The 26176-nt window shown below is 39.6% G+C and overlaps 1 protein-coding gene across 1 annotated transcript in view; it reads left to right on the top strand.

Moving 5' to 3' along the window:
- The window catches only part of ELP4 (elongator acetyltransferase complex subunit 4), a 1051499-nt gene that overhangs the window by 209559 nt on the left and 815764 nt on the right, over window positions 1–26176 (top strand). The window contains exon 3 of the mRNA XM_069223479.1: window positions 22759–22880. Coding sequence (XP_069079580.1) covers window positions 22759–22880 — 122 coding nt within the window. The remainder of the gene's footprint in view (window positions 1–22758; window positions 22881–26176) is intronic.

The raw sequence follows: 26176 nt of genomic DNA on the forward strand, positions 1-26176 counted from the left end.
GGCATCTCAACCATCTGGACGTCGGAGGTCCACAATATCTTGCATGTTTCTGCAGTTCTTGAGTGTCATAAAACGCCCCTGGAAGCCCTGCAGGCAGTGAGTCTCATTCGCCTAGGGTTGCCTTCTCTCATGCCTCTGGTCTCCTGGTAGCTTCTCACCCCTCCAGCCCTGAAATGACAATTGCTTGTTTGAGAGTTTGCAGCTGCCTTTTAAAGCTACTCCATAGCTAGTCCATTTCAGGTTTTCGTTCTCTTTTCTTTTCCATTTCCATCATGGCTGTCTCTTTCTTTGCTTCTTCCTGATTTTCCCAATCCATGTCATGTTGTGTTTGATGTCTTTTCCTTTCCTCTTTTTCTGATATATAATGGCTTTGGTCTGGTTGCAGATTGTGTCGCAACCAAGTTGAGTTCCTTCAGTTGTTGCTCCAGAAGAATTCCATTGTTGGGTTTCTGATTGGTGTTGGTTTTCATTCCTTTGATGTCTTTATCCAGCAATAAGTTTTTTTTTTGTTGTTTTTTTACAACTAAGGCTTTTCCTTCTGAGGAGGTGCCAGCTTTTTGAAGACACTTTCTTACCATATATTTCAATGTGTGGTGACATTGTGGCTTTAGGAAACCGGTTGCCTTTCCCTCTGACCGTGGAAGACCTCGATCTGAATTATGATTGAGCATCCTGACCAGAAAAATTATCCCACATCTCCAGTAAGACATATGCATAGGATAAAAATGCCTCTATAATCCTATCCCTTACAATGCATTTAAATGCATTATACGTGAGAATTACATCCTCTGTCAAGTTGCTAAGTTCAAGCTTTTCAACTCACTGTAGAAAGGCAGGATTCAAATGGAATGCCCAGTAATAATGGTTGTTCAGTAGGCTACAGCGAAGCCTGCTCAGCTGCCTGTAAATATGGAGCTTAAAGTACCACTGTGAGCTCAAGTCTCACCAACTACAGGGGGAAAGCTTTTTATAAGCAATGTATTTTCTTCCACAAATAGGCTCAAGGCATGTCTACGATCCACCAGGAGTACAGCAACCAAGACCCTACATCATATTTAAGTGAATGATTCATTTTAGCCTTTTATGCCAACATAAATTTATAAGTGTAAAATGTAGTGCATGAGTTTGGTTCCTGATGCACGTTTTGCCAAATGGGTTAGAATTTGGCCTTTTTCAGAATAGAACCTTTACCTCTCTAGGTGCATGACATTTGTTAATTGGATTCAGCCTATCTGTTCAGAAAAAAAAAACAATTGTTCGACAAATGTGACAAAAGAACGGAAATATAAAATTTTCCAAGAGCAAATGGAGACTGAGGCCAGTTCAGTGTCTGATTTAGTGTGTAGGATCTAATGTAACCATGACCAAGTAATACACAGGGTCCCTACCACAATATGGAGAGAGATCTAGGGAAAACTACCAAAAGTAAATAATGTATCACTCTCCTAAACATTTAGAACGTCAGCTCAGTCCGAAAGGACAGAGACTGAAATCAGACTGATTTCTTCTTTATTCACAATCCAAGTTTATTCCAAATCTGTAAATGTCTTCAAAATTATATATATTGTATTTTCAACATTCATCAATAAACCCCTCTTGGCCAATCAAACTAATAACAAAACAGACGAACAAGACATGGACAATTCACAATAACACATATCACATACAACAAAAACATTGCATCAAATGACAATTAAAATCACAAATATTAATCCATATATATCTGCAACTCATGACTGAATGTAATCAAAGTGGTCTCCCTTTAGTTCTCAATAGTTCTGAGTTGGGATGAGCCTCATATATACCAGTAATCCACTTTTGAGCGTTCACCAACACTGCTCATTCCAGTCCATCGTAGGGGTATCGTCCACTTGGATATCTGTCGTTCAATTCAATCACGTGCCAAAAAAGCGGCTTTTTAAATAAAGTTTGTTTCAATATCTATTGTTCAAATTCTATGGCATCAGACTTGCCAATCACGTGACATCGAACTGGCTCTTGAAATATAGTTCGTATCAATGTAAGTTGCTATATTCAATCATGTGCCATCACATTTGCCCAATGTCAATCAATGCAATCATGTACCAACAAACTTGCTGATGCGCGTTTCGGTGGACTTACAAGTAGGGTCAATACCCCTTACAGCCACGTTCTTCAGGGCAATCAATCCTTAATGGTACACAAAATCTTCTCTTTTGTTCTATATCTAAACCAAAATCAAATACAATAATCAATTTAATGTACCTAAAATAAGCAATAAAACATATTCTGCGTCTGTTCAGACATGCACCCAACCGGAATCCGTGAAAGTGACAGACCTCACTACCAATAGTGCAACTAACCACACTCTGAAAATAAAAACAATTCGAAACACCATGTGGAAAAAAAAAAATAAGGAAGCCCAAATACCAAAACAAACGTGCCAAACGAATCTACTTACCAAATTACACAAGTCACAAAACATTTATCACCTATTTAATCAAATGGGGCTGCCGCTCCTGCCTAAAGAGAATGCAGAAACACTTTGAAACACCCGAACCTGTATATACTGTGACGCGTTAAACATCACCAGCGCCGTTCACGATTAAAATCTCAACATCCCTCTTACCTGGACCTCATGGAAACAGGGACTCGCCAAATACCCGAACCATCTCGGCTATGATAGTCTGAAGAATGCGGGGCTCTGCGTTCTTCAGTAATTTCTAACTGCCGAGATCGCGCGGCAGACTGAAATATAATAAACATAGAAAAGGGATGTTCGAATGACATCCGACCTTCGCTCCCCAGTGGCGGCCATCTTAAGATGGCAAAAATACATAGACTAGAGTACACAGGTCTGCTGTCAAAAGTCCACAAAAATATATACAAAAATCCTAATATAAAACAATAAACAAACAACACAAAAACAATCTGCCTGCAAATAAAAAAAGATCCAAAACACTTACAACAAAAGAACATACAAGTCCGTGCCTCCCCCATCTATAACACAGAACCCTCAATCAGTGTTTCCAATTATCTAAACACAGATAATTAAACAGCCTAACGGAAGAGAAAGGAAAAATACCGACAGTTCGGTAAAAATTACTTTGGGAGAATCTTATCCAAGATCAGCACCTCTACAATTGGTAATAACCAACTATATTAAAGATAAAGAGCCTAAAATATATACACTGACATAGTAGACTCAATCAGAGATAGCAAACTGAACTGTGTCTGAAGGGTGATCCCACAAATAAGAAAGCAAATTAACTACACAGAGATCTCACATGGCATTATACCAAGGAATATCCTCGTTTAGCCCACTCTTATGTGTCTCTAATAAAAAAAATCGAAAACACTTCTTTATTTTTTCTTAATTGCTCGGGACCTGTATCATTTTTGGCAGATACCTTTTCCAAGATCGCCCATCTCAGCTCATCCTCATGATGGTTGTGAGCCACCCAATGGGCCACTAAAGGAGCATTGGGTTTCTGAGTTCTAATCGAGGATTTATGTTCCGACAAAGGAGTCCTAAACTCTCTGGAAGTCTCTCCGACATATCCCAGATTACATGGGCAAACAATAAGGTAGATTGGGTTCTTGGATCTGCAATTCGTCAACCCAGTGAGAACAATCTTCTTCCCGTTGTATGTAATATCACGGGTTACCCATGCTGATTCACAAGCATGGCAACTGCCACATTTGAAATTACCCTTCACCTGATCCACTCCAATGATAGATCTTTGAACCGGATCAACAGGGTGCCTTACCACAGACTTGACCAAGATATTTAGCACATTTTTGTTTCTTTTAAATGCAAATAATGGTTTCTCTAGACGTACTGAATCTGCATTAGTGTTTAAAATATGCCACTCAGAATTTATGATCCTTCTAATCCTGTCATTTAAAGTAGAATGATGTCATTGTTTTTATTTTCGGAGTGTGGTTACGTGCACTATTGGTAGTGAGGTCTGTCACTTTCACGGATTCCGGTTGGGTGCATGTCTGAACAGACGCAGAATATGTTTTATTGTTTATTTTAGGTACATTAAATTGATTATTATATTTGATTTTGGTTTAGATATGGAACAAAAGAGAAGATTTTGTGTACCATTAAGGATTGATTGCCCTGAAGAAGGTGGCTGTGAGTAAGGGGTATTGACCCTACTTGAAAGTCCACCGAAACGCGCGTCGGCAAGTTTGTTGGTACATGATTGCATTGATTGACATTGGGCAAATGTGATGGCACATGATTGAATTTAGCAACTTACATTGATACGAACTATATTTCAAGAGCCAGTTTGATGGCACGTGATTGGCAAGTCTGATGCCATAGAATTTGAACAATAGATATTGAAACAAACTTTATTTCAAAAGCCGCTTTTTTGGCACATGATTGAATTGAACGACAGATATCCAAGTGGACGATACCCCTACGATGGATTGGAATGAGCAGTGTTATATATGAGGCTCATCCCAACTCGGAACTATTGAGAACTAAAGGGAGACCACTTTGATTACATTCAGTCATAAGTTGTAGATATATATGGATTAATATTTGTGATTTTAATTGTCATTTGATGCAATGTTATTGTTGTATGTGATATGTGTCATTGTGAATTGTCCATGTCTTGTTCGTCTGTTTTGTTATTAGTTTGATTGGCCAAGGGGGGATTATTGATGAATGTTGAAAATACAATATATATAATTTTGAAGACATTTACAGATTTGGAATAAACTTGTATTGTGAATAAAGAAGAAATCAGTCTGATTTCAGTCTCTGTCCTTTCGGACTGAGCTGACGTTCTAAAAGTTTAGGAGAGTGATACATTAGAAGTAAATAATGTAACCATGGCCACCACTCTGACCTTTTCTTGCTTAAAAGGTGGAGTAATTCTTGCTTTAGACTTGTTATCTTTTGCATCCTTAAAATGTTTATTACATTCCAGGGATCCTTAATCCTTCCTTATTTCAGGATATGAGCAAGTGGGAGGATTGACATTTGCCTTTAGGAAATGAAAGTGTAGGAGATCTCTTTGCAGAGGATATCACTTGCGATTTTTGATTAGAGGCATGCTCAGCAACATATTTAGCTTCAGCAAATCTTTTGGAACTAGTAGAAGTTCACTGCCTGCTTTACTTAAGCATTTAGCATATTTTGCGATTAACTCACAAACCAGAATGGTTAAGTTTGGCACAATTACATTTCTCATTTAATTTGACAGAGTAGATCAAGTTAATTTCCTTGGTATAAAGTACTTACAACTGAAAGATTAAATGAAGCAACTGAAGAATTCTAGTTCTGGTTTTTAGGAAGAGTCTAAAATCTTATAAGTATCTCTTTAGAATTTCCTATCCTACCTATGGGTCAGACATGTGATAACTAACAGATTTGTATTAGTATATTAACCATGTCAGTGAATTATTTCGGAGGCCTTTAGGCGGGGGTGGGGGTTACTAAATCTTTATATCATGCTTTGAAGGTCCTTGGGCAAGGAGAGCAAACGTTTTAATTTTGGTAGTTACATTCCGGAAAGAGAAATAAATATTCAGTCTGTCCTCGGTTAATTGTACATTAAATAATTTACTCTTGTTTGTATGCTTTTGCCTTGAGAAATAACCTTGAAGTTTCTTGAATTTCTGGGGACCAGGTCTGACCAAGAATTTATGATTCATAGCTCTTGTCACTATGTCTGAATATCCCACAAACTAACCCATCTGAAGAAGGTTAAAAAAAACTCTTCATTGTGACTTGTTACATTTTCAGCTGACACAGTGATTGCTGACCAAATACACACAACACAACTGTTTTACTTGTTTCTGTAATGATGCGTAATGGTCTTTGTGATGCAAAACTGTGAAAAGATTTTTCGACTATTGCTTAAAAAAATTGGTAGAACGTTAATTATTGCAAAAACTGTTAATACAAGCAGGTCAATTCATGGCTTAAGATTTATTTCAAATTGATCAAGTAGCAACATATTGCATAAGTCGCTATGGTGCTCAAGAATGTCATAATTTAGGCAGACTCTCAAACTCTTGTTTAGATCCAAAATTGGATACCGTGACCGATACATATTTGCTTTGACTATGGCCAGCTTGTTATGATTCTTGCTAAGCACTGCAGAGATATGATCAAATAACTCATTCAATTTTACTTTTTCTCTTGTCTTTCAGAGGGTCAGTTAGCAAAAGAAATTAAACTTTTGTACAGCTTTTGACAAATTTAGGTGAAAAGGCCACAGTCTTAAGTTAACCAAAAGGTGATCAACTAGGTTAATATTGGTGGCAGAACAAAGGTAGTAGATCAGTGAGATGGAGAAGGAAAGGCTGGTGCATGTGGCTTTGTGTAAAATCCTTCTTTTCTGGTTACCTATGGAAGGCCCGGTGGGGGTTTATAGTGACACATTCATTGACATGAGTGAAACAAGGTCAATCTGTGTAAGGGAAGTGGTGATCAAAGAAGACTCAATATCAGGGCCTATAAGTTGAAGATTAGATTCCAAATGTACCCCAAACAATGCTTTGTTTTTGTGGTGAATTCACATAGCTTTGAGGAGAGTCCGGGAATACCCCATAATTCGTACCTTTAGGACCAGTGCTATAGTCTTGATGTGCCTTGCATGCAGGAGTGACACAGCAAGAGCCTCAGCCACAAATATACAGTGGCGGGGTGAGCTGGAAAAGGTGGAATAGATTCTGGTCTCGACCAACAGAATCATCTAAGCCGGCTGCATTGAGAGATTTTGTAATAATACCTCACTCCAGTGCAAATCATAGATAACAATGAGCATACAATATGTTAGAGAACTGAACAAAATCTACCAACTAGTTTTGGTGTGGTAGGCACAGAATGAACACCATTTTATAACCCTGCTTGTGAAATCACATGCAACTGTTTCACCTTTAAAAAAAAAAAAAGTTTTGGCATCTGTCAAAAATTTGTACTGATGGTTTGCAGCCATTTCCTTGCCTCTTCTTTCACTTTAATGTACTTTGGGTGAGCTACTAAGGAAAGATCATGTTTCTTGAATAGATGATTTAACTTGATTTCCACAGAGACTGTCTTTTGGAGGTGTCAGAATTTACCCTGTACAGAGGTCAGACACTGGTAGTGATCCTTCAAGATCTATCCTCTGCATTTGCTATGGTGTCACACGTTGTACTCCTTAGCATTAGTGGCAAATCTCTTGCATAGCTTCACTCCTTTGTGGTCCCACTGGGACCTTTTCTTAGTCCTATTTTATTTAGTATTTAGTTATTCCCCTCTAAATTCTCGAATAGATTATTTGGCATCTCTTTCACATCCTGTGCAGATGATAGTCAATTGATTGTCTCTCTTGATAAAAATTATTTTGCTCTGAACTTAATTTTCAGGATTGTTTTACCCAGATCCTCTGTTGGATGGAAATTGACCAGCTTAAATGCAATACAGATGAAACGAAAATCCTCTTATTTGGGAGGAATAATTTGTTTGACCTGGTGTGACTGGTGGACGGAAGATCTACCCACTCTGCTGCCCTCTGTGGAGGTAGCTAGGAATATTGGAGTGAAGTTTGATGAGGGCTAATCTTCGACCACTAATTTTGGCTTTGCAGGCAAGTGCTTTGCGCTGATCAAATTCATATATATTTTTTTTAATTCTTGCAGTTAACTGTAAGGAAACATCTAGCTCACACACTCATCCCTGAGAGGCTAGACTACTGCAACGGTCTTTACGTAGGCATTGCTAAGTCCTTATTACTCCAGCTTCAAACCATCAGAATGCTGCAGTCAGATTGGTGCTTAAGCTTCCCCGGAAAAGTGGGCTATCCAGGGGTTACGGGACTTGCATTGGCTTCCAGTCCATAAGCGGGTGCTATTTAAAGTCCTGCTCCTAGCTTTTAGAGCTTTTTATTGTACTAGTTCCAAATACCTGGTGGATCATTTTGTGCACTAAAGCACACAGAGACCACAGAGATCGTCAAATGCTAGCCCCCTTCGTATACCTAATTTCAAGCTTAAAACAATAGACCTTAAGGTATTTACGATGTTGAGTTAAGCGTGGAATTGGCTTCCCCTCTCCCTTAGATTGGTGACAAAAGAAAGAGATTTCGGGAATTTGTAAAAAAAAAAACTGGTTATTGTCGCTGTCTCAGGAGGAAGTGAATTGGCTTACTTAATTGATCAAGATAGAAGGCTCGCTGATGAGGCTTTCTCTGGGGTTTCAGTGCGTTGTCTACGATGGTTTGTTGTCTGCCCAGTGCCAGGATGCTCGGTTCTGAGTAACAGTGCCCTCTGAGTTATTCATGGTTGATTTGTCAAAAGTGAAAAAGGTATTTGGACATACTGTACCTGGTGGTGGTAAAAGAATGGAAATCAGTTTATGTGCAGTTTTTGTAAATCAATTTTATTGGAGATCCCACCATGCAGTGGTGTCTCGGAACTTTGTTTCCAATAACATATTAATTGGACCTTAATATCTAAATGCACTGTTACCTCACTCATGTGACTTCACATTCCTTAAATTGCCAGCAACTCTTTAGAATTTATGATGTTGGAGAGTGACTCACTTTTTAAAGGATATTTCAGTATGAAACTTAGTGCAAACGGAAAACTCTATAAGTGTATTTGCCATCATTCTTAATTTTCCAACAAGGTATCCTAATGTACTAAACCACTATGGATATACAGCAAAAATATAAAAACAACCGCTAACATGAATGTTTCCACTAGGAAAACTGAAAAATAATGACATGAACATGAGGATGTCATATGACTCTAGCATGAGATGAACATGTATAGTAAAGTCCCTGAATGTGAGCAATAATTAATGTTAATTCAAATATCGAAGCGCAAAGCAGTAGGTGTGACTTTGAGACTGCACATGAAGTGCTGATTCATCCAGAGAAACCAGAGGTACACTCATGCAGCTACCTACTTATCGTGAAACCAGCCCCACTGATTAACCTGTTTTTTTAGTTATCAGAAGGTAGATTACCTTTGATTAAAATGTCCCTGGTCAGGATTGTCCTTTGAGATGTCAAAGATTTGAACACACTGTTCTTTCTACTCAACATTCCAACCTGTTGCAAAAACTGCAAGGTAAACACACAGTCACTCAGTATCTGGATGGAGACGAGAGTTAGTGGCTAATTGTGGGGTGCAATCCCAGTTTTTTCACTTGATTTGAGAGTCATGCGAATCTTGGCAAATCACTTGACCTCTCCGTGCTTAAAACTGTAACTTTGTGAAATTCACTGCAAATATAAATATGTGAAAGGTATTGTGAGTAAAAACACCGAGCTAGTTCTGAACTGTATAAATACCAGTACATAACCACAGACGTGTGACAGCTTCATTCTGAAGAGCAATCCATGCCACAGGCTACGACTCAACCCTTACAGGCTTTTAGCGCTGTCTTACAGGACTGATTCCTCTCAGAAGACTATCCACTCCTTTCTTGTTATCCCAATTGAAGAAGTCCTGCAACTTGAAATACAGATTTTGTATATAATTACTGGGAACTGTCGAAGGCGTAAATGCCAATACCCTTGCTCACTTCCGTTTTACCTTTTTGTGTTTTTTTTTGTCACTTCTTTCAGTCTAAAACTTAATGGACTTTAACCATTGTGTGCTATAAAAATGCAGTTAATGAACTGAGGTCAGTCATCTGTAAAACTACTTCAACTTGTATCAGTTTGCAAAATATTTATATAATAAACTGAAACTGATCTTCAACAAGATTTCTATTTTGGCTCCTACAGGCTTGCATACAAAAGGACCTATGCCTATTGATTTTGTTGTCCATATTTAACTGCATGGTCTAATGTTACGTATCCTTAAACAGAAGGGCAGTCTTACTATTGTGTTCTCTGCAACTAGATCTTATGAATATTCGACACTATGGGGGTCATTCCTACATTGGCGGGCGGCGGTCGCCGCCCGCCAAGCGGGAACCGCCACTTGGCCGCTCCGCGGTCAAAAGACTGCGGAGGCCATTCTGGCTTTCCCGCTGGGCCAGGCGCCCGCCGGCCCAGCGGGAAAGGCCCTGCAACCCAGAAGCCGGCTCCGAACGGAGCCGGCGGTGTTGCAGGGGTGCGACGGGTGCAGTTGCACCCATCGCGATTTTCACTGTCTGCTAAGCAGACAGTGAAAATCATGCTGGGGCCCTGTTAGGGGGGCCCTGCACTGCCCATGCCTGTGGCATGGGCAGTGCAGGGGCCCCCAGGGGCCCCACGACACCCGTTCCCGCCATCCTGTTTCTGGCGGTAAAAACCGCCAGGAACAGGATGACGGGAACGGGGTCGGAATCTCCATGGCGGCGCTGCTTGCAGCGCCGCCATGGAGATTCAGCCCAGACAGGGGAATTCCGGCGGGAAACCGCCGGATCCCCTTTTCTGACTGCGGCTTTACTGCCGCGGTCAGAATGGGCAGGGAAGCACCGCCAGCGTGTTGGCGGTGCTTCCGTCATTTTAGCCCTGGCGGTTGCGGACTGCCAGGGTTAGAATGACCCCCTATGTTAGCAACATGAAAATTCGGGATTGGATTCGAATGGCATAGGGGGCCCATACTATAATGGTTCATATCATAAGTGGGTACTGTGAGAAATTGGGTTGTTGTTTGCGTGTGGTGTGAGCCTTTCTCAGGCAACAACTATACTCCTAGTAGGAGTGAAGCACAAATGTGCTTGTGGGAGTGGAGCACAAAAGTCTCTAAATTAACCAGTGCTGAACCGTGTTGTAGCTTGGCAGAAAAGCAGTCATGCTTAACTTGGAGGTAATGTATAAGGAATTTATGCAGCACTCAAACAGTAATAAAGTGTAAACACAACACAAGGAAAGTCACACACCAATTTTAAAATAAAGTAACATTTAATTACATTATCAGTAGAACCGCAGAATTACAGTTTCAAAGATTTAAGTTAACTATAGCGCTTAAAGCACAAGTTCCATTCGCACTTACCTGGTTGTACGAGACCAGGTGAAAGTCACATGTTCAGATCCACCGCACTTCAGCGCTTGCCAGATACAGTCTCTGGGTGAGTCCCTCTGTAAGTTACCTTCTAAAGTCCTGTGCAAAGAGTTCTGTTTGTGGTGGAGGGTACCACGAGGAGCATCTAGATCGTCATTAATGCTTACCTCTGCAGTGCAATAGTCCTGTCAGGCGTCATGGATGGTCATTGCTGGAGATTCTCGTTGAGTGTCATTGCGGGCTGTCAATGCTTTAGTGCGAAGGGCAGATATTGGGTTGCCGGTTGTCACTGGCAGTTGTGTAGCGTGAAGAGTCATAGCTTCGGGTTGGCGCAGGCAGCAAGATGTTGGCACGAGAGGGCCTGTTCATGGTTGTGAAGAGCCCGAAACTTCAGGATTTCTCCTTTTTGAGTCCAAGGAGTGCACTTTGAGGAATTGGGGAGGCACCTCTTAGGGATCAGGAACTGACTCTTGCAGAGGCCCACAGGGGCTCAGGCAGTTCCTGTTACAAGCTCAGGCCAGATGGGCAGATGCAGGGAGGCCTCTGGAGCTTTTTATATCCCTGTAGCTCAGAACAGGAGGTCAATCAGCTGACCCTTGGCGTCACTCAGGCTAGGATGAAGGGAGCAGGTCCAGCCTGCCTTCTCAGCAAGCAGGACAAGCCTCAGGCGACAGGTGTCCTTCTTCTATACTATCCAAAGGTCCAGTAGTGTACTGAATTGGAATTTCCTGTCTTCTTGTGCTGGTCCAAGTCTGTCTGGGGGTACAATAGACTAGTGTGAAGTCCTTTGTGTATGAGCTGGGCCAATGCCTTTGAAGTGCAAGTCTAGTAGATGACAGCTCCACCACCCCCAACAATCCAGGATGACTCATCCTGCCAACATCCAGGCCCTTTAGCGTGATACTGCCTGGACGAATACAGAAAGGCCAAATGCCAACTACACCTATTTTTGACCCAAGAACAGTCTGCAGGCACCAAATGGTTAGGACAAGAAAACTTTCTAAAAGTGGTATTTCAGAATTGTGACTTGCAATCTGACTTTACCATTAAAGAGTTTTAAATTACAATTCCTCCCTCACTAAACATGACATTTCCACCTACACCCACACAATGGTTATAACTTTTTCAATGTAAAAGTGTAACCCAATGTTATCCTATGGAAGAGGTAGACCTTGAAGTTGTGAAAAATACATGTTGGAGTATTTTACTACCAGAAAATGTAAAATTTAAATGTAAATGTCTAACTTCTTTTTTTTTTTTTTTAATATAATGCACCCTTTCCTATGGCTTTTTAGGGCATAACCTAGGGGTGACATATGTATTAAAAAGGAAGGTTTAGGCCTGGTTGAAATGACAGTTAAAAACTACACACATAGGCTGCAGTTGCAGACCTGAGACATGTTTAAAGTGCTACTTAAATGGGTTGCACAGTGAATGCTGCAGTTCCACTAGTGGCATTTAATTTACTAGCCCTTGGTGTATGTTCTACCACTTTACTTGAGACACATTAGAATATTAAATATGCCATTTGGGTTTAAGCCTATGTTACAATGTTTGAAGGAGAGACTACAAACACTCTAGCGCTGGTTAGCAGTGGTAAAGTGTGCAGAGTCCTAAGGCCACAAAACATGTTCAGAAAACTGTTGAACTAAGGCAAAAGGTTTGGGGATGACCCTGTAGAGATGGCCAAGTCCAGCGGGTACTGACCCACAAACGGCTGTTCTTATTGTTTTCCTCTATTTGTAACAATGTGACCTCACCCCCAATAAAACCTCTTAGACTTTTCCACACACAGTTGAAAAGCCCCTTTTTATTTGACAGCTAGGAATGACCTGTTACCCACTTAACAGATCTTACAGTGAACTTCAGACCCGTCCATTGCATACCATGGTTGACATTGTCATTCTCGTTTGGTTGCTCCTTACTCAATGGCTTGCCTTGTCCATCTTGTGTATCTTCGCCCCTGGAGCATAGTCTCCTTACTTTTGTCCTAATGTTGCTCTTTTTAGGGAATTTGTTTTTGTAATCTTTTTTGATGAGAACTCCTCAAGATTGTATGTGTTTTCCACCTATCTCTCTCATGTGCTTCTCCCCCCCACTGTGTTGCTCTCCCTTTTCTCGCATGTGTGGTTTTCCCCCCACCTTCCGCTGCTCTTGCATATTTTGCGTCGCTCTCAGCAAGTGCATGTGTTGTTTGGCTGTCTTCCTGGTTTCCGTCTCCACCTTCCATGCTTCTCCCTCACCCACCAATGTACCAATCAGATGTAGGCCAATTATACCATGCTTTTAAGGGAGAGTAGAAGCACTTTACCATTGGTTAATGGGGAAAAGTTCACAGTACTAAAGCTAACAAAACAGTTTCAGCAAACCAAGACAAAAATCTGAGGTGACCCAGCAGAGAGGACTAGTTCCAGCAGTTCCCTGGTTGCCCTCTGACCTAGAGTATGAATAGTGCAGCTATTCACAATGGCAAGTGAGAGAAAATTGAGATTTACCCCTTCTGGCTGTTCATATTTTAACATATGGTATTACCTCTTTTGGGGTTGTGGCTATGGCCCAATGCCAGGGTGGGCTTAGCTCTTTGCTTATTTTTTGTGTGGACCTTCTGACACCTTCTTTCTGTCCCCGGTTGGGCAAAGAGACTGCTGTGCCCGAGTGAGTGGGGGGTTACTGTCTCACACCTCGGGGGCTCCTGCCCCCACTACCATTTCCCTGGTGTACAGTGGGTGGATCCTTACTTGAGGTGGGTGATTCCTATGGATTTTTCTCGCATCTGTCGAACCCAACCAGTAGTGTGCTCCATGCCCTCGACAATATCTACTGCTTCTTTCAAAGTTGGGTTCTGTGAGATCTCCAAAGTCACATGTGCGTGCTAAACTTTTCAGTGATGCTATGTAATTTCTAACTTTCTCTGTCTTGAGTTCTTGAGAAGAATTTGTGTTGTTCCATAACCACATTTATTTTTGGACCAAAGTGTCTTTCTAACATTAACATAGTCATTTTCAAAAATATCATGAGGTTCTCCTTCAGCTGTTCCTATGGTGATTTCATCTAGGCTTTCATAAATATTACGACCTTTAATTCCTAAATTGTGTAAACGTTTTCTTGCTGGAGAGAATTTCTCTCCACCTATTTCTATAATAATATAAGAGTCTAGCATTTTCCTCCATCTCTTCCAGGGTAAAATTGGTTCCTCTGCATCAGACGAGAATTGTGGAGGTGGTAACATGCTTCCTGCTGCCATTGCCACAATTTCATAAATGAAAATGGGCACGTGACAATATATTACTTATTTTGTTGTGGTGGCTGTGAGAAGTCTTTTTAATTTATTTCTGTTGTTCCAAGGTCTTTTTTTTTCAATTTCTAACAGAGTCCTTTTTCAGAAGTCTTTTTTTTTGTTTTAAACAGAGTTTGTAACAGGAAGCAGTGTTGTCCCCTTTCTATTCCTGTTGTTCCTTTTTTTTTTGTTGATGTGTCTGAGGAGGAGCAGCGTGTGTGCGTTTATTCTGCTTGATTACACGTGCTGGTCACATGCGTGTTTCGTTGCCACAATACTTAACGCTGGTAACGCGCAGGGAAGTTCACGCGCTCTGTCATGCACGAGTAACGGCACCTGCACTCCCTGCTTGGCAACAGAGCTAGTGCCCGCTAACAAAAATATATTAACTCAGCATTACAGTTTCAAAGAGAACTATAATTAAAATTCTAATGCAAAACTTGAAATAACGTCGGAGACTTGATTTAACTCACTCTGTAGTGAGTGAACTGTTGTTTAACTTGCAGTTGACTTGCAGTTGACGGATGCAGCTTGTCTTGTATCTCTAGTATGATGCACCCGGTTCCTGTTCCGCTCATCGCCAAACTGTTAAGATGACATTGTATACGGTTGAAATCCAGGCATTTATTGAAATTATAAGTTCTCATGGAACAGCCACCACAACAGGACCGTCTCCTCCTGTTGCTCTCTCCCAACTCCCACTGTTGCTTGGTTGCATGCATTCTCTGTGATGTACCCAAGAATCTATTAGGTACATTACAGTTAAAGCCACACCACAGCAGTTATTTATCTTGTTGTGCCCTCATATACAGCACTTATTAATGAAGCGATAAGTACGGGAGCTTTACTATCTGATCTGACCCTATCCAATCTGACACAAGCAGTCAAAATACTGATCCATAAAATGGGGAGACACCCTGATGATGTACATAGTACTGACCTATAGAGCTGCTAACCACAGAGGTGAAGATTTTGGCAACATTACTGGTGACTAGGGTACTGAAAGTAATCAGGTCCTTTGTTCCTAGGGACAAGTCTGGATTCATGTCCCAGCGCTCAAGGAGACTCTGATGAATAAACAACTGCGAGTCAGAGATGCAGTCCTTGACAGCCCAGCGAGCGATAGCTTAAATGAATGCAGGGAACCCATTTGATGCATTGGCCTTTACTGTTTGTGGACCTCCTCTATTAAGACTTAAGAACGGTAGTTTGTGTGAATAGGATGACCTCCTCGAGATTCCCCTTGAGGAGCGGCACGAAACAGGGATGCCTGTTGGCTCCACAAACAGCAAAAAGAAGAGGATTACATTAGCATGCTGGGTTCGAACATTACAGAAAATTAAGGGATTTTGAGCTCACACTATTCCACCATAAGGGGGAAGTCTCCTTTTTTGGTGAGTAAATGCTTTATGTAGATAGTTCAGAGAAACAATACCTCACATTTTCAGAGTGTTGGCGAACTACGGTGAATACTCTGGGTACAACATAAATTGGGACAAATCTATTATATAAGAGTGGAGCATAAAGGTAAAATTATTCCAGGATACGAGAGTCTCAGAAGTGGGATTCAAGTACCCTGGGATTTGTTTGGCGTCTGGGGTGGAGCTGTTCTTCAAAGAAAACTTAGGACCATTAATAAAAGACTTCCAGATTGGTGTGGGTAGCAAACAGTCCCTCCCACGTATGCTACTCGGATGAACTGTGCTTTTTAAAATAACACTGCAAAAGTTAATGTATGTTATGTACAACACACACTTTTCTCCCCCAGGAGAGACTTTTCTGGGCCTAGATAGGGAATTGCGTTAATTACTTTGGGTTGTGTGCAGTCCAAGAACTTGCGTTGAGAACACTGACCCAAGTAATGACCCAACACTGACCCAACACTGACCCAAGTAATGGCAAGATTGCACTTCCTGATTTCTTCTGGTGACTCTGATCTTTCGTATGTATGATTGGCCATATGCACCAAGGGGGAGGGGGGGACCGTCAATTAGGAGATATCAATGATGTAGAAACCCACTTTTCTACACTACATATTTGCAGAGAATGGTTGGTCAAACCTTCTCCCTCCCACACAATCAACACTATATGCCTCTGAGGTGGGCAGCGGGATGCCTGGGGTGCCTAGGGTTGAAGGGTAAAATAATAAAAGAAACACGCTTTGGGAAGGAGCCGTGCTAAAAGAAGTGACCAAGTTGAAAGGCTTTAACCCTTGAGATGCTATAAGGTTCAACAAGCTAGGAAATTTAATAGAGGGAAGTGGTTCCCTAGTTTACAGACTATATATGATTTACGCCTTGTACCGATGTATAAATATATACAATTGATGTGCACTTCAGGCAGAAGACCTAGAGTAGGACGAGATTCTGAAATACGTCCCACTAGAAGGGAGAGTGTTATTTGAGGTGCTCAGGGTGTGCACTTTATTGGTGATCTATGGAACTCTCTTTAAAAATAAAAATAATACAGATGGGCTTCAGAAATTGAGCGACATATGGGTGGTGATTTAGGAGCAGTGGAAGATGTGGATAGGGAGGCAACCTTGATGTACTTGTGTAGCAATCAACTAACATCTGCTCCTGGTACAGTTAAAATTTCTACACAGAGTGTATTGCAACAGATCTAGATTGTGCAAAATGGCCTGACTGAAGTGTGAGGGGGAAGAAGCCACATTTATTCACGAACTCTGGGGGTGAAACAAGGAGCATTAATATTGGTCCTTAATATTAAGGGAGCTTAGTCATATACTAACGTGTGACATTTCATCTGTGCCTCAATTTGTTATCCTAGGGATACCAAATGATGCTGGCCTATCTAGACCCAAGCTTACGTTTTGCCTTTTGGCCCTCATAGTCTCAGAGAGTGACCTGCCATAAAAATGGGCAACACAAACTATGGCAACCATATATGAATGGCGAGCAGGCCTAAATATGGAGGCTGAAAAGTAACTTAAGAAAGTAGGGTTTTTCTCCAGAAGTGTCCTGAATATATGGAAATGGTAGAGACACGTTTATGAATTTAGGGTACTGAATGAGGATGTGGTTTGAGATGTAGTTGACACAATTAAATAAAATATAACTTTGTGCAGATTTGAGTAATATTGGGATCAGTTTTCATTTAGTCTCTTGCTCTACAGATAATTACAAATAAAAAGTGAAATGTATTCTTTGTTCTTGTGTAACAGTCAGGAACTCTAGGTTGCATATGTAAGATTACTTGTCAATGAAAATCTTAATAAAATAAAGCCTAAATTACGATACCTGTGTGTTTTATTTCCATTGCTAAGGCACACCTCAGTTAAGATGCATCCCACAATTTGTTATCGAAGGATGTTCTATTTTCAGCTCTTGCATGCCACATGTTCTTCTGGAAGCTCCTCTGGTGCTCTGTCTCTTCCAAATAACAAGATTCACTGAGCAGGTGATCCAGATCCAGATCTGATCCACTGGTATCTGAGTGTGATGATTTTTTATTATCCTCACATTAGCAGTGAGCACACATTTTCATTAATAGACATAATAATGCCCAGAGAAAAACAGAACAGTAGGACCAGAAACGACCGTAGATACGTTAGTTCCACTACAGATTTCACACTCCATCAGGGAGTACACACCCTTTGTATGTCAGCCCTGATACTTAATAAAAACTGAGGTAGTGCATTGGTAGAGGATGACAGATTGGATGATGGTAAAAATTAGGCTGTCCTCTATTTTCCAAACATTAAATTAGGCCTCAGGTGGGTCAGAATGGCCGCAGTGGGCTCGTGCAACGGTGGACATATGACATTGTGAATCTGTATCATCCTTGAGTGTTGGGGGTGGGGGGTTGGTAGTGTCACCTGTGGCTGAATTTTCAAAAAACTGATGATCCTTTAAACCTAATTGGTAATGGTCAGTGAATGAACATTCTAGATGTAGTGGGCACTTAAACATCATGGCTTCCCTTTGGGCATTGTACTTATATGTTATGCGCTAATGAACAATTAAAGAAAAGCATTTATTTATTTATTTATTACATGTATTTACATAGTACACTTTAAACTAATGGGAAATTGGTGATTCACAAGCATAGCAAATGGACTAAAAGAGAAACAGGTTATTTCTTAACAAGCACACAAAGTAAAACAGATTGAAAATCTGACCATTAATCCTTGTGGTGGAAGTTTGAAAACATGTTTTTACTAAGTGAATTTCTAGAGCAGCCTTGCTAAGCAGAAGACTTGAATTAATGTTTTAATTTCCTTCACTGATAGGGTATTGAGGTGAAACGAGTATCAGTGAAACGAGTCTTTATGCCTTATTTGTTTATCGGCATCTATGAACACAAGATTGTTTGCTCGTCAGGATGGCTATTTGAAATTAAATGCTTTGTAAGTAATGCAGCAGATGGGGATTTGATCTGAACTGCTGTAGACAATGAGTGATGAGCATATAATTGAAAAACATGACATGTTCTGCATTTTTAGTATCATCTAAGATGCTGAACGAAGGGATCTTTTGTGTGGCTCAGACATATAGCTTTGAAGGGCAAAATGCAATGCATTTTCTCACCCTAGATGAGATAAAAGATAAGAGTGCATCATTGTTTGAACGTTAGTAGCTCGGATTCATTTCTTGATTTTTAGTGGGTGTTGTATTTGTTAGGACTTACTTTTTATTATAAGCTAGACTTATTTTTTTTTAGAGATAAATCTGAGTGTTCAGTGTGTCCGAATAATGTGGAATGTGTGTGGAAATTTTAGTGAGATCCATGTGTTCTTATGGTTTGAAGGAATGCCATCTTCTGCTGGTTCAGATTTATGAAGACTGTGATACATCAATTTTAAATTCTAGATATGGCCGATTTCAGGATATTGATGTTATGCTTAAAGGAGATTCTTACATTGTGCTAAGTCATGTCTTTTTATGGTTAAAAGCTTTCAGTTGAGGCACTAGGACCAGAGCAGTCACTTGTAGAAGTTGTTAAGGATGCATAAAATAATGAACCCATGAGCAATTCCTCAAGGGAGGTCATTGGAACATCTGTAGGAATCAGTTTAGAAATTGTGGATCTTCCTGACAAAATGAAAGAGAGATATTCTAGGGCCTTTCCTCTTCATTCCATCCTGGACTATATCATCAGTACCAGAATCTCTTGATACATGAAAAGGTCCATATGGTGCAGTAAAACAAAGTCACCATCATCAATAACATGGATTCTCAATCCTCTAGGTTTCTCTGAGGCCTTATTGTTATTTTGTAGGAGGTCTTTGGCTTTACTATGTTTTTCAAGTTGGATAGTGAGCATTTCCTCAATGATTTTTCCTATTACGGGAGCTTTGTCACCACTCTGTAGTTAAAGAGATCTGAATTTTTTAAAGTCAATTTTTAGATTATGGGGAAAAATAGACTGACTATAATGGTGGTGAAAAAGAGCTTTTATGAAGCGCTGATATCCGATTTTGAAGAGCTCAAGGATAAATAACCTACCCATCTCTTACCATTTTTTAGGGGGGGCAACTGTAACACATCTCCAATAAAGAGGGATAGGAGTGAAAGGGGCTTAGTGGAGGGATAAGAGACAGAAAGCCACACTGACAGACAAGATAATGGAGCACAGTCTCCTGCAGGCCAGTCTGAAGGAGACAAATTATGTTGGACATGTGGTGCATTTTGCAATTCAGGCAAGATTTTTTGCCGTGCTCTCTCAAACCTTCTCTTGAGTTGTTTGATTTGATGGTTACAACTATGGTAGTCTTTCAAGAGGTAATAACTCTGAGCGGAAATTACTAATTACAATTATAACAATTGTGAGAGATTTATTTACAGGAAGCGCATATTCTGTAACCAAGATAAAACTATGTATTCAAACTTTTATAATCCAAACAATTTTGAAGGATGGATAGGAAGCAATCAATTTCATTAAAGTCCATGGGGACCATGGGAAGAGTCAGTAAATCACTTATTTTAATAACTGTTGTGGGCTATTCATGTACTGAAGAATCATTCACTTTAGCCCATCAAAGTTCAGTGAGCATAAGGACTCAGATATTTGTAAATTGATAGTGGTCAGTAAATGGATATTAATTCACACTTTCAGAGAGGTAGATAAATTGAGCTACGGGCAGTGGTTATTTGTTTATGAGAGAATGATGTATGTTTGGCCAACAAATCTGTTGTCAGGTGATGGAATCTCTTGTATCACTCCATCTGTTTACAATTTGCTGACTGCAGTCTGCAACTAGTGCTGTGTATTACCAAATAATAGTTATTAGCTGTAACAACAATACCCTGCTGTTAGATTGGGATATTGTGCCTGCTGTAGGATCAAATCCCGTCAGGTTGGCACAGCCTTAATCCTTCTAAAACAAGAAGCTTTGAGTTTAGGTATTAATGCCAATAATTTGATAGTGCTTTTATCCAAAGTGCTTTACATATTAAATTTGTGTTAAAATGTCAATTACCGAGCCGGAAGCATTGTTCATTTTATCACTTTCACAAGATGCAAAAGATGAATTGATCCTGCAGGACCTCAAACCTGCATTTTGCTGTTATCCACCATGCAAAACTCATTTAGCTACTTTACCGAAAGTGGTCACACCTCTTATTACTGCCAAGGGACTATTTGTTGATAGTGTGCAATACTAAAATAATGTAGGTAAAATATTTACAAAAGAGTCTCATCTTTATTTAAACATACTTATTAAATAACTTTAAGTCCTCTTTTCATTTATCAGCTGTGGACTGTTAGCTGGTTTTAAACATTTATCTTACAGTATCATTGTGTGCTTCCTTGAGTTAGTTGGGATGAAATCATTTATTGATAGTTCATCTTTCTACAATGTTCAATTTAAATTGTATTAACACATTGGCATTCAACAGGACACATTAGACAAAACACCTAAAGGAATGTTTGACTCTCAGACATCAAATCTATATCACATTATAGTCGCTACTCACCCTATACAAACAGCAAATACATGGCACAGCCCACCATATCATCACAATTGCAATCAGTATCCAGGCCGTAGAATTGGCTAAGTTATCAACTCCTTAAATATGCACATATTAAAATTAAGGAGATTATTACGACCTTGGCAGAGGGGATTACTCCGACCAAATTGTGATGGATATGCCGTCTGCCATCTTACAAGCTCCATAGGATATAATGGAACTTGTAATACAGCGGGTGGGATATCCGTCACATTTGGGACAGAGTAATCCCTTCTGCTAAGGTCGTAATCAGACCTTAAATTGACACATAAATACCCTCTCACCAACTTACATTTTAACCATCCTAAATTAACAGAAGCTTTATCACAACTCAACCACTTATACATAGATCTGCATCAAAGCCCCACTGTGGATAGAGATGTCTTGAAATATAACATTTTATTTATTTTTTATTTTCATTTAAATGTTTTATAACACTACTGGGCGGTACAACACTAGTGCGTTTTACAGTGAAGCAAGTAGAGAAAAAGAATACACATGTTTAATAGTCATAGAAGAAATTAATACAGTGTGAATTTATAGCAGAAAGACACGGCAAAAATAATTGCAGATTTTGCAGGGAGGCAGAGTTAGTTCAAGAATGGTCTGTAAAAAGTGTTTTTTAGGTTAGTGTGTTTTTCCAAAGGGAGAGAATTTTCAAAGGAAAGGGTAGCACCTGAAAAGGTTTGATTTTGCACTTGGTAGATTATGAATCTCGATGCTTCTACAAATAATTCTTCTGCAACTGTTGGGATGATGAGCACAAATACAGCAGAGCAGAGGAAGGAACAACCAGAGATCCCAGCAGAAGTAAAGAAATGCCAACATGCTTCGGTCCACATATTCATTTGCGTTGTGTTCTGCAAAGACCCTGAACACATCTAGCCAGCTACTTGTCAGTGTAAAATAGCATTAAACAACTGCAAGAATGCTAGCTGCTAAACCATTTTGACTGAACTAGAATGCCAACACTGTAAAGGATCCGAAGTTGGCAAACACACCTCTTTTAATGAACCTTGATTTTGATATGTTGAGTGCATTCTGTGATTACATGAGCCAATGAGTTTTGGCCCACCGCTTGACTATAATAACCATTGTCAGGACAGCATACTTTTTATTATTTGCATTATCATTTTGGCAGGTCCATCAGGCCTGTAACTGTATCATGTCTTATTAAAAAAAAATCCGAATTTTAAACATGTCCAGAATGAATTAAGACATCGTATTCTTTATATTGTTTTTTACGAACTATGGACACTTTAAAGCTAGGGTATTTTTTGACAATAAAAAAAAACAAATTAAGCAATTTACCACCAAGAACTTATTAGCGTTCATGTTTAAATTGTATATTCTGTTACAGCACGCAAGCCACCCAGGACATTTGTGATGCTTTTTAAGAGGAACATACATGTGCATTAAGTTTATTTGATGATCTTTCTTCGAGTGAACATCCAGTGGAACAGATGTATTAAGTTCCGCAGCTTATAACAATATAGTTCTGCTGACTTTGGAAATCATGATTGGTTTTGGGCAGTGGTGTACATCATTCTGATAACCCAATATGTTTTTTTCCCACAGAAGAAGATAAATACAACGTGTACTCCCATTTGCTGCTCAAGTATTTTCTGGCAGAAGGAGTTGTCTGTGGGCACAGCATGTTTGCTGCTTCAGCAGAAAATGACCCGAATGATATTTTGCAGGTACTGAGCCACGTTTTAAGCCCTTCAATTATTATTATTTTATATGATTACTATTGGGGTTGTTATTACTGTTATTTGAGATAAAAGCAACATTTGCCCTTCTAACAATATAGTTGTGGGTCAGATATCTTTGCAGTATTTTTTTAAACCCGCATTTTAGCCATACTGCGACTTCAATGGGAGATCGTTCATGGTGACCTGGAGGAGTACGAGTGGCTGTCGGCCATGGCATCCCCTCAAGAAGTGGCCATACGCTATAGATTTCGAATGATACAACTAAAAGTGCTGCATAGATGCTACTATGCCTCTACTACTTTGGAAAAGATGGAAAACTTCCAATGGGAATGTATCATAGGACTACTTAATCAAACATATAAATTAAACAATTGTCCTACCCCAAAAAAATATTTAATTTGTTTCTTTACCTCTTTTATAACACCAAGCACTCTGCCCTGCACATCCAACCTGGTCTGTTAGACGTCTGTCCCACATTGAACAATGCAGCCCCAGTTCTGCAGGTATATGGGCATCACCATGCTGTTAGAATTGGCTCTAAACTTTAGTAGCTTTAATCCTACTCTCCTTCGGAATACCTAAGGTTTGGTGAGAACTTGGTGAGTCAAATGGGGCCTTTTTAATGGTGCTCTCGAAACTGCATGATTAAGAATAGCTGGTACCTCACATCCCTCAAAGGAGAGAATTACTCTTTAAAAAAAAGAAAAAAGAAATCGGCAACATGACAGGGCTCACAGGAAACTCCATAAATTATAGTTTTTCATTTCCAAGTGGGTCTGGGAAGGGAGCAAATGAGGAGAAGCAGAACTGAGAGGAGTATAGTAGTAGGATACGATTTTTCAATCTTTACAATAATGGTGAGAACTTTTATTTTATTAAATAAAGATGGCCGGATGGGCACCACCAATGTTGTAGACTTTATAATCAGTTGTAACCAGAATGGTTTCAAATGGTTTCATAAACACTGTAAATAAATGTACAGTGTTTCTGACTCCAATAAATTTCTTATGCAAGTTTTTTCGACACAGAACACCCTTTACTGAACCCACATTGAGGCGTCTTCAGCCTGTCTTGAATTCGGGTTGTCCCACACTGTTCCCCATTGTCATTTCTGTACTGCCTGCTGACTTCCTTCTAAGCAGGTTCATAATCTCAAAACTGAAATATGGAACTTTGACCCAACTACTGAACTCCCTGTCCCCATTGACACAGAATTTACTATGCTTAAATATACCTCAAGCTGAAGTCCTTGTGGTGATTCAAGAGGTACTGGAAAAAAGACCACACCGTGTGCAAGTATCAAGAGACTTCATTCTGATGCTCACAAAGGCTTCTTTGACAAGAACTACTGTGCATTCCTAGACTAATACCTTCTAATTTCGAAGGGTAGAACCTAAGATTTATTTCATTTTTCAGACATCTTCAAGAATAACATTAATGACTTGAAATTTACACCCATCTATGACAATCAAGCTGGCAATTACCCTTCCCTCACAATTAAAAATATTGATGTACATCTTTGTGCACAAAACCGACAGAGCATAATTCAATACTCGTGTATCTCAGGTACCATCTAAGAACGTCAAGGGCTAACTTACCGTTCAACCAATTTTGCACATTTGGAGCAAATGCCAATACAAAGAAGATTTATTCGTTGAAACAGAAAAGTTAGTAACTACAATGAGAAGCAAGGGCTACCCAAAACATAGAGCACTCCAAAGGGCCCCCAAGAATACCTTCTGACACCTAAATTGAATAAAACAGCAAATAGATTAATCCGTGCCTCCACTGTCTATTCACATAGCAATTTGCTCAAGAAGATTGAGAATAGCCTATCAGCAAATAACACTGATTTTATGAAACAGGTGTTTGCATTTAAAATAAAAAGGCCAAGGACATTACAGATCACTTGCTAATTGCTTGAACATCTAGCAGACGGGCACACAATGCCGCTACCATATGGGGCCTTCCTCCTATCGTAGAGAATGTAAAATGTGGTCTATACCCTGTCTGCAACTTAAATTCTAACTCTAAAACTTATCCAAATCAACATTTCACACAGTCAGCGTATCTGAATCAAACTGAAGGCAGCAATATGGTTTATGTGAAATTGTGCTCTTGCAACCTAATTATCTGTAGAAATTAAAAAACATGGTATGAATTTCAGTTTTATTATTATCAACATCTTCGTTCTTATTGTATTCAGTGTGAGTGTTATCTCTCTTATATATGAAACAGTCTTTGAAAGTATTTCTTTTTTTATATTTCTTAGTTTGTATAGCATAAACATTTTTACAATGTAACATCATTAGTAGTATACAAAAGTAGTATACAAAATGCATCTAATATAATTAGGAGCTGTCCCAAGGTACCTTGAGGAAGCCAGTGCTATTATATTGATCAAAACACAATAGTTCATAGTCCTAGATTCATAGGAACCAGATAGTTTAGGTTCATCAACATGAACCTCTATTGCTCAGACATCTTCCAATTATTTACATTCTCCCTGGTGCAGCAGTGAAATTCTACACAAGATAAGGTTCCTAGGACAGAACTGCCACACATGCAGAATTCTTCTTGTTGTTTACTTTTTATATATAGTGTGATACAAAATGGGTTTTGTAACAAACTAATCACAATTTGAGGAGATTTTTTATTTTTTATGAAATCCAGATGGGGATATTACCTGATACATGTCTAGAACCGCGTTCATTCAATCAATTATAAAAGCAACATCAATGGTAGCAGCTTTGCAATGTTTCCATTAAGCCTAGGGAACTAGTCATCGTGGGGCAACTAACAGGAAGGAAACCATGCTTTATACTCTCACTAAATGGACAGAGAAATGATTTGTATATTTCTCTTTGTTGGATACTTTTTGACAGATCTTTCTCTATGTGAGTCGATGCTTAGCATAATGAATAAGTTAAGTGACAGATCCACTGAAAACGCCTGGTAGGAGAGTAAAGAGTGCTAACATAATAGACAAAATGTACTCTGTTTTCTTTATGCCAGGTTCAACAATGTGATTTTAATGTATTAAAGCTGTTGTGAAAACAGATGGTGTCTGACAAAGCTCAAATAAATTAAAACCTGTGGGGAAAACCCAGTATCTGACATTAGGATAAGAATTAAAAAAGCTTATACAAAAGGAATCCACATAATATAGTGTGCATACACCGTACCACAAGAAAATCTGTATTTCAATAGCACGTCCATATATTTGGTGGATCAGGACGATGTTAAACTCAAATCATGAGGCAGTGTGTCCTAGAGATAAA

The sequence above is a fragment of the Pleurodeles waltl genome, chromosome 3_1, assembly GCF_031143425.1.
Source record: "Pleurodeles waltl isolate 20211129_DDA chromosome 3_1, aPleWal1.hap1.20221129, whole genome shotgun sequence".
In the NCBI taxonomy this organism is placed as follows: domain Eukaryota; kingdom Metazoa; phylum Chordata; class Amphibia; order Caudata; family Salamandridae; genus Pleurodeles; species Pleurodeles waltl.